This window comes from Eurypyga helias, unplaced genomic scaffold (assembly GCF_000690775.1).
Source record: "Eurypyga helias isolate BGI_N326 unplaced genomic scaffold, ASM69077v1 scaffold14719, whole genome shotgun sequence".
Classification (NCBI taxonomy): Eukaryota; Metazoa; Chordata; class Aves; order Eurypygiformes; family Eurypygidae; genus Eurypyga; species Eurypyga helias.
The window spans coordinates 1-9230 of record NW_010271489.1 but is presented as its reverse complement, the minus strand read 5'-3'; the positions used below and the strand labels follow the sequence as shown (position 1 = coordinate 9230).

The 9230-nt window shown below is 38.7% G+C and overlaps 1 protein-coding gene across 1 annotated transcript in view; it reads left to right on the top strand.

The window, feature by feature from the left end:
* LOC104515015 (transcription factor 12-like) overlaps positions 1-8406 on the top strand; it is a gene marked incomplete at both ends in the record, with an annotated part of 113893 nt that extends 105487 nt beyond the window's left edge. The window contains 2 exons of the mRNA XM_010158842.1: positions 5170-5305; positions 8342-8406. Coding sequence (XP_010157144.1) covers positions 5170-5305; positions 8342-8406 — 201 coding nt within the window. The remainder of the gene's footprint in view (positions 1-5169; positions 5306-8341) is intronic.
* Positions 8407-9230: the final 824 nt, after the last annotated feature.

Sequence of the window (9230 nt, the reverse complement as noted above, 5' to 3'; positions counted from 1 at the left end):
GAGTGAGTTTGTCTGTGGCTGCGTGGTGGGATAACCGAGGGTTTTTGGTTGAGTGCTGTTGAGGTACTATACTTTTACAAAATCATGTATCCAAGCTCCCAGGTTTTGACTAAACACTGAAGTAGTTCTGTTGTTGGTGGTGGTTTTTTTTGTTTGGGTTTTTTTTTAATCTTTACACTATTTTCCTGCCTTACATAGAGACAGCCTGACTAGTGGGACTTAAAGCATGAACTTTTTTAAAAGGAAGATAATGCAAAAAAACTAGGAAGAATAAAATGTAATTGATGACACTGGTTTATTGGGGCGGGAGGGAAGGGGGGCGGTTTCAAGATCTGAGTTTGCAGTTGGTGCGTCAGCTCTCATTTCACTGCCAAAACAGCCTGCCTTATTATGCCAGCACAATGGCCCTGTCATAACCAGTTGCATATAATGAGTTAATGCTTTTATTCTCAACCATGTAATTCTTTTTATGGAAAATAATGAATAATGTCAAGGCACACAGTTGTATTTGGGTGAAAGTATAGCATGGCTTGGCTATGGCTACACAAGGAAAATCTGAGTCCTTAAAGGGCTTGCTAATACGTTTGCATTTAAAAAATGAATGTGAGAGGTTGAGACCAAGAAACACAAGGCTAGCTGCCTCTAACAAATACATTTTTGGGAAGCTAAAACCTTCTATACACTAGGGTGGTGCATGGAGTGTGTTTCTTAAAAAAATGTTCGTGTATTTCGCAGGATAGCTCAGCTTTCCTGTCTGCATAGAGCCTAAATGCTAGAGAGCTGAAGGCCCTAAGGACATCTGTAGGCCTTTACTTGTCCACATTTCTTTTTTTATATCAAAGTAGTGTTTACCAACATTTTAGAATTCTGCTGGCCAGTGTCCTATAAGTTCATTGAAGGCAGAGCAGTATTTTGGCATCAAATTTAATCTTTGGGATTCTAAAGGTTTGTAGCTATGGGCTAGAGAAAAGAAAACTTGCGAGGTAGCCCAACTCTTTTTTTTTATGCTGAAGTTCTTGAAAAAAATCAATTTTAAAACCATTTTAAAATATGTTGAGTAAGGAGCTTTTTATCTCAGTCATATCATTTTGATATAAGCATATGGCTGATTAGCTTTTTCCTTTGAATGGAAGCTAACTTTGCCTACTCAGAAGTGCAGCTGCAGTACAAAGTTACTTGGGTTGTGTGACAAAGGTGCATAAATACACCCACCCCTCCCGTCTTACCCTTGCAATGTTTGAGTAGTTGAGTCCCCTGCGTTTCGTGTTTGAGAATATTCTGTAGGAAAAGAACGCTTTTAAAGCATCTGTCTAGGTAGTGGCCCTTGCAAAAGGTTTAATTTTTGGGGTCAGGCCATGCTAGTTCTCCTGAGGCTGTCAAAAACTGTTTCTTCAGTTTGCTGAAAGGGATGAATTTGAGAAGTAAAGCAGTCATGTTTACCCCTTCTTTTCTGTTCTGTTTGGAATCAGGCTTGCTGTGTTCTTAACTGATCGTAACAAAAACCTTTTGTAATTTGTTTTTTAGGTTGGTTATGGAACACACTTTTTTTTTTTAGGGAAAAACGTTGCTTGAAATAAATTCTTGTTGATCTTGAAGCTGGAAAGATGCCATATAAAATCTGAAGATGCAAAACACTAAGGGCAATTACCTGTTTGTAACTGTTACGCAGACAAGACTGGGCAGTGTTCAGGAGAATAACCAGTCATTGATTATTCTGTAGTAATTGGATCCGTGGTTGGCAGATGAGGTTCGGGGTGAGCATGAACGTTCTCTGTGGAGCTGTGGAGAATGCTGCAACCTCCCTGTGTAAGTGATCCGCCTCTGTGCAGGGACCTCGGGCACTTAGTCAGGAGGAGCTTGGTGCTGATAATACAAAGCTCTCTTGCTATCCTCAGTGGTATTTTTGTATTCCTTTCTTTATCAGATGCCCTTAGGAAAGGATCAGTCCTAATCAATATTGCTTCTCAATTGGTTCAGACAGGCAGAAAAATCAATAAGCTGAACTAATGACATCTATTTTTATTTTCTTTTGGAAGACTGAGGAACAATTATAAAATGTTAAACAGATGCTTCATTTGATTGTGGGAATGATAGAGTTGTGGGTTTTTTGGGTGAGGGCCCTGTATGTCCCCATCCATTCCCTTTTTTTTGGTTTGTGTTTGGGGTTTTTTTTCCTTAAATTCTTACCAAACACAGTGTAGATCAGGGAACTTAGACTGTGGTGCACAGTTTGAGATTTTTCTGGGTATGTAGCATGTTACTTACACGTGTACTTAATGTTGTTGTAGTAGCCATGCTGCATTCTAATTCAGGACCTGATAAAAATGTCCAGAACTGGATTTCTTAGGCCCAAAGCAAGAGTGACAAATGTCATGAGGTAAAGATTGGAGGTTAAATCTGGAAAAGATATAGACACATGCCTTTTGGAATGTTTTGGTAGGAGTTAATTTGAGAATTTTTACTGTCAGGTTGTTTTTGGGGCTTTTGTTTTACCTCCCGACGCACGTGCTTAATGAATAGAGGAGCAAAGAACCTTCCCACCCTTCCTTTTTGGAGGTGTCTGTATAGATCCGACTGCATTTCCAGAATTGCTGCCAATGCTCAGGAGGAGATGCTGGGGCGGTGGAGCAGGGATGGTTGGCTATAACATAAATGGAATGTGGTTCCTAATTGTGTTTGACAGCTGTTCTGACCAAGCAGGGGCTGGACTGCCCCATCTCCAGAGGTTCCTGCCAGCCTCAGAGGTTCTGGGGTTCTGTGTGTGTGACCTTGCTTCAGCTGCTTGAAATGACAACTATCACAATGTTCTTCCCCTTCCCCACAGGCTGTGTAAAGAGGTTTTCCTTCAGCCCTGGGTGTTCTTGAGCTGAAGGTTGAGTCTTAGCCTAAGTGCAACACTGGTTTAACAACTTCTTTTGGACAGGGTTGCTTTGGAGGAACTGCTTTTCACAAAACGCTGCCCAGGTTTCCTGCACAGTGATCACCACTAAAACTCTCACAAATGTGTAGAATTGCATCTTGGCTTAATTCAGATTTAGGATATGCCAGCCAGATATTTCAATAATCAAGTTTTCTACAAAATGATAAACTCTTAACTGTTTGTCAATGGCAAGCTTAGCAAATCTTGAACTCACTTACAAGCAGATTTTCCCTCTCCTGCCCCTATATTTTCTGTATACTCTGTTCCAAGATCGCCTTGTTCCTTGTGATGGTATCTCGTTTCCGTATGATCAACTTTTAGATCAACAATTCTGACTTTAAAACTATTTTATTGTTAGAATAAGAATGAAGAAATTCAATTGAGGGGAAACTTTATTTTTATGCCTTAACACATTTAATAATTAATAATTTTGTTCTTCAAACTGTATGAGAGATTTGTAAGATATAGTTAACACTTCTGGGATCCCCTTTAGTTTGTAATGGGGTGACTCTGACATCCCACTCTTCAATGAACATGTAAGGTTTTTATGCTCTGGTTAATCATCAGACAAGTAAAGGAAATTTCACTAGTGATATGATACAAAACAATTTATCTGGAAGAACGCACTTGAGATTATTGCTTATGTGTTATTTTGTGTAGTCTGTAATTTTATATGAACCCTGGATTTTCTGCTAATCCCAGCACAATGCCAGTTAGAGGGGATTTAGTACCTTAACTGAGAGCCATGTGAGTAGCCTCACCTTTCACGAGTCACCACCAAAAACTTAGCATGAATTGATATCATGTAATCCAAAAAATACATTCATTAATTAGGGTGTTCATGCCTTAGAAGGAAAGGTAAGGAGAGCTGGGAGCAATGGCCTCAGCAGTATCCCAGTGGGCTGCTAGATCCCTAGATGGCAGCAGCGCTGGAGTGGTTCCTGCCATGATCCAGTCTGCAAGCACAGTTGTTTGATGACCTCTGGAACCTGTGGGTGTGCGCGGGGTTTGTTGAGAGCAGGAGAAAAGTTGGCTTGGGAGTGGTGGGGCTGCGGGAGAAACTTTAACTCAGTGGCATCTCAAGTGTGTTTTGGTACGCAAGTTAAGCCAGTCAGCACTTTCTGGCTTGGCATCATCTGACAATCGAAATGTTAGCACTGTTTGAAGGAAGGCAAGTGTGTCCTGCCATCCAACAGCTCTGCTTTACCCCCTTTATGGTGGGAAGGCTGCACTACATAATGACCAAGTGGGAAGATAACAAATCACTTTTTTTTTTTGAAGGCTCCTGGTTCCATTGTGATGTTAAAACACTGTCTAATTTTGCACACAGTAAAATCAACCTGTCTTTAGCTATGTGTAACACAGGGTGGATGCTGCTGTATGAGGAAGCTGTATGCAACAGCCAGGAGTGTGGCAGGGATTAATGCTTTTTATTGCCTGTTAGCATTATGTTTTCTGCACAAACAGTTCAGTGGGTTTTCACTGCAAGTCTGGGGGTTTTCAGAGTAAAACAAGGCTGAGCATACTAGCAACCATGGAAAAACTGTCTTATAAATCACTAACATGTGTTTCAGTGTCACAGAAGAAATCCAAATAACACGAGGCCAAACAATATATAATGCACTTGTTAAGTGTTTAGAATGTTTTTTGTATTTACTGCATGAAAAGGGAGCAAAAAGGGTAGGGTTCAACTGCATTGTTGGTTTGAAGTTTTTAAAATGTCATAATTTTTTATGTGCATTAATCTAAGCTGTTATCTCTTTTGTCTGTGTTTGAATTTTTTTTTGACAATTATTCCATGCTTTTATGAATGTAATAGAAGTCTGGATTTCTAAGTGTGTGCTAAAACCTAATGTCACACTATAAACTCCTAGCAGTTTTTATCAATTATGTTATAATGTGTAATAGAAGAGGTGTTACAATGCAAACTAAACCAAGTACTATGATTTTTGCTTGGAATTTAAGAATGCGTTGGTTCTTTCAGATGTTTTAAACCAAAATGGTTATGTTTGTTTGGAGGCTCACAGCCAAACTTGATCTGCCTTTCTGAATTATGCTCTAGTATATTCTCTCAATACTAATTTTAAGAAGTCAGCAGGTTTTTTAACTCTGAAGACCTTCACTGAAAGTCCAGTTATTTCTTATAAATGCCAAGAGCAGTATGTGTGGTTAATAGTTTGTTAGCCCTGGTGTATTAACAGCTGAGTTGTTGCAGAGCTTAATTTTGCTTTTCTCTGTATATTTTGCAGTCTAGTCTGCTTCGCTCAGATATGGGGCTTGGAAGTCCAGGTCAGCTGTCATCCTCGGGAAAACCTGGAACACCCTACTACCCGTTTTCCGGCACAAATCAACGCCGAAGACCACTTCATGACTCACCAGCTCTTGGTGAGTAATATAGACAGTTTTTAAACTTCCGTTCATGCTGTATTTCTGCTGCAGAGTTTTATTTTCTGTGACAGTTCATGTTATACACTGCAGATGGCTCTGCATTGAGCAATTCAAATTACAGCAAACTGCTATCTAAGAAAGAAACCGGGATTATTAGCGTTTTTCTTTGAGACGCTAGCTTGGATTCAACATTGGTCAGTATTGCTTATAAAACAAACAAGAAACTCCAATAAAACCCTTAATTGCAAAAGCAATAATGACAGATGGATAGGAGCTGATGACCAGCTGAGTGCCCTTAACCCATGCCATCATTAACTCCTGGAAATGCCTGACCTTGGGGTCATTACCATTATTTAGTAGGGGAAAGACACAAAGGGGAAACAATTATCCTTTTATATGCTAAAAGTAACTTTATTCAGGGCAATATATAGTTCATTGTAATTGGTTCAACATGCCTTTAAATTTCTTAGCAATTGGAGACAAGTAGTTTATCCTAAAAATCAAACTGCCTTGCAAAATATGCAGGCAGCAACTTGCTTAAAAATTGTTATAATCCTATGACAGTATTAATATTTTATTCTGGAGGTACTTGGAGATAAATGGAATTTTCCTGCTCGGTCATAGTCAGTGGTAATATTTCATCGCTCTAAAGACTTTCTATTGAATTAGGGACTCAAGCATGAGCCAGCTGTTCTATCGTTTCTGCCATCAGACTATTGCGAATAATCGGGTGTGCAAGTTTTCTGGGGGGAAAAAAAAAATCTTTTTAGTAAAAAGAGAGACTGTAACCTGATATTTTAGCTTAAAAGCTACCATATTTCAAGGCTAGCATGTTATATCATTAGGATTAGTCAAGTTATATGTTTGGTTTTTTAATGCCCCTCAGTCTGTATAGCACTTCTCTTCCATAACAAAATACTGTTGTTTGGAACCGTGTAAGTTAAACCGTACTTTACCCAAAATAGGATTTCATCAAATGCAAATTTTCTTCTTGAGGTAACTTTAGTATTAAGTAGAACTGCAAACTCCTTGGGCATTAAAATAGTCCTGAGCATGCTTGAAATAGTTTTATAAATAAAGAATTTAAAAACAATGAGTTTGGAACTTTGTGTGCGTGTCTGTCTATGTACGTATTTTAAAATACCTTTTTTGTATACATTTTCAACCTCTTGTCAGGACAACAGCTGTTTCATCTGGGGTTGTCTTTACAACTGTTATTGTAAGTGTTCGTGTTCCTCAGAGTATGAGAATCAAACGGAGCACTTGAGATGTGATTCGGAAGAGGAACAGTCTGAGGAAAGTGCAGGGAAATTGCTTGCCACCTCAAAAGCAGTTTAAACTGTAATAGAAATGAGTTAGGTCTAAAAATAATAATTAGAATATTAATAATTATTATTATGTTTTAGTCCATACTGAATTGGTTTTAGTGAGAAACTGCTACAATAGTAACCTGCTATGGTTTTGAGTAATAGGGGGCTGTTAGAGCACGACTTTGGCTGCTGATGCTGGTAGAAAGGTTCTGGTATGAAGCAGTCACTGAAAGTGAGTCCTAAACGAGATTTTCTGAGTTCTGTTATATACTTGAATATGTGATTAAGTTAGGTGCTTGTGCAAACTGTATGGAGTGTAAGTTCCAGATATTATTGAAGAAGCTAAGTGTGGGTTTTTTTTCAGACTAGTATTCTTAGTTATTTTTTTTTCTTTGAAAGAGAAGCTCCAGGGTTATAAACCTGCTCAAACTGGTAACGGTGTGATATTCCTCTTTCTGTCATCACTGAATCTGGAGTACTGTAACAGGGGACATGGCAGGTGGTAGTTCAGAACTTATGGAAGAGTTTTTCCAGAAATGCCAGGGAGAAGTGTGCTTTTCTTAAGTCTCGTTTCCAGTGACTTGAAAAGGATGTTGGAAATGTATGTGTCTTTTAATGGGCTAGTTAAATGTTACAAAACTGTTGCCTGAGAATTTAAAGCAAAGAGAAATTATGCCCATTTTATCCTCAAGAAGCAGTTGCCTGACCAGGATTTTAACAAAGTCTCTTTAAATTTGTTACTGCAAATTGAAGCCAACCAGTGGTTCCCCTCAGTGAAGGGACCTCTTTTCCAGAAGTCCTTTGATTTTTCTTTTTGAACATGCCTTATGGGGAATGATCAGAATGAAGATATCCAGCAGATATTCACACCTAATCTCACCTCTGTCTTGTCATATTGTATAATAAAACTGTGATTAAATGTTCTGAATGAAAATAGAGAAATAGGCATTTTGTATTTTAATTGAAGATTCAATCAGTCAATTGCAGAACTGGTAATCTTGTCAAATACTTGTCTTCAGAACACCAGTTAACAACTAATTTGCATGCATACTGTTCAGATTAATTTTATTAACAGCTGACTAAACTGGTTCAGATTCTTGATTTAGTTAAATTGCTGGGTACTTTGCTGATCTTACAATAATTATTGGTAGAAGGAAGCAGGTATCATACTTCCAACTTTACTATTACGTGTAAATTTCAGTTGTATTGCCTTTGTTACTTAAGTAATTGGGTAATTAGATTTGCTGTTTATTTGCAAACTTGGTGTAGACTAAATTCTATAGAAATTTACACTGTGTTAGTATTTTGAGTATAAAATGCTCTTCAACATGTTAAATTCCTCTTTGATAGTTCTGTCTTTACTCTGAAGTGCAGAAAGGGAAAGCATTTCTTGTTCATCAGTCCCATTATCCTCCTCGTGTATCTCAAAAACTTACTTTATTTCTTAGAACGTGTGTAAGGGCATCAGTGTATCCTTCACTGTTAGTGTTCTTGAGAATAACTGCTTTTGAAGGAATGGTTTAGCAAAGTTTTCTTTTAGTATGTGAGATATTTAAGCACATTCTTGTATCGAGGTGAAAGACTAATTGGCAAAGAATAAAAATAATGCATGAAATTAGAAAATAAGAAATTTACGATGGAAGGAAAAAACTATAGCGTAGCTATTTCTTCTTTTTGGTCTGTAATGTAGATAGCTGATGAACTGTTGTTTTTCTGTGTACAGATCCTCTACAGACAAAGAAAGTAAGAAAGGTGCCCCCTGGTTTGCCTTCTTCTGTAAGTACTAAGGTTTTTTCTTATAGTAAACAATTCGGGCTCGAACTGCGCTCTTTTTACTCGATGTCCACACGAATTATGTAACTTCAGCATCAGGAGGGCTATCCGCTGGACACAAACAGCTCGGCTAGGTGGTTGGGAGTGGTTCTGGAGGACTAAACACACATTTGATGTGGAATTTTTAGATTTCATAGTAGTGATTTGTGGCTTGCTCATATGCTCCTACCCACTTGTCCCTGTCATTTGAATTCCTCTCTTGGGAAGAGAGCTGGGCCAGGAGCTGTCAAAGAAGATCTTCTGTACAGGTCTTTTGATGTTTAATTAGTCATTATGTTGCTGAACAGGAGGACAGACAGAGATTAATAGCTGAGAATCTTAGAAATTTACATTTGTAATAATCCCAGTGGAGCTGAAGACATTAAGATTCGGAGGACATGTACAGCTCAGCTTGCCTCGGTAGGGCTGGGGTTATTAATATGCATAAATCACCGAGTCAGATGTTCATCGTGAAGCCCTGGTGGATTTTAAAGCCTTCATTAAGCCTTTCCTAACTTCAGCCTAGCATCAGGAAGGCTTTCAAGCAACTAGTTTGTTGATCCCTCTTTGCCTGAAAATTTATCCTTCGAGAATAAAGGGCTTTGATGAAAAAGGTTGGAAGGGTTTTGGAGGAAAAATCATTAATGGCTGTGATAATCTAATGCTATAGGGGTGTTTTGTGGTATTAAATACGCTTTATTCTTAAAAGGAGGAAAATTGTTTATCAACGCCTGTGCGCTGCCCCCCCCGCGGAGGGCGCGGTGCCCAGCGCGGCGCCGGGCAGGGTGGCTGGGTCCCCG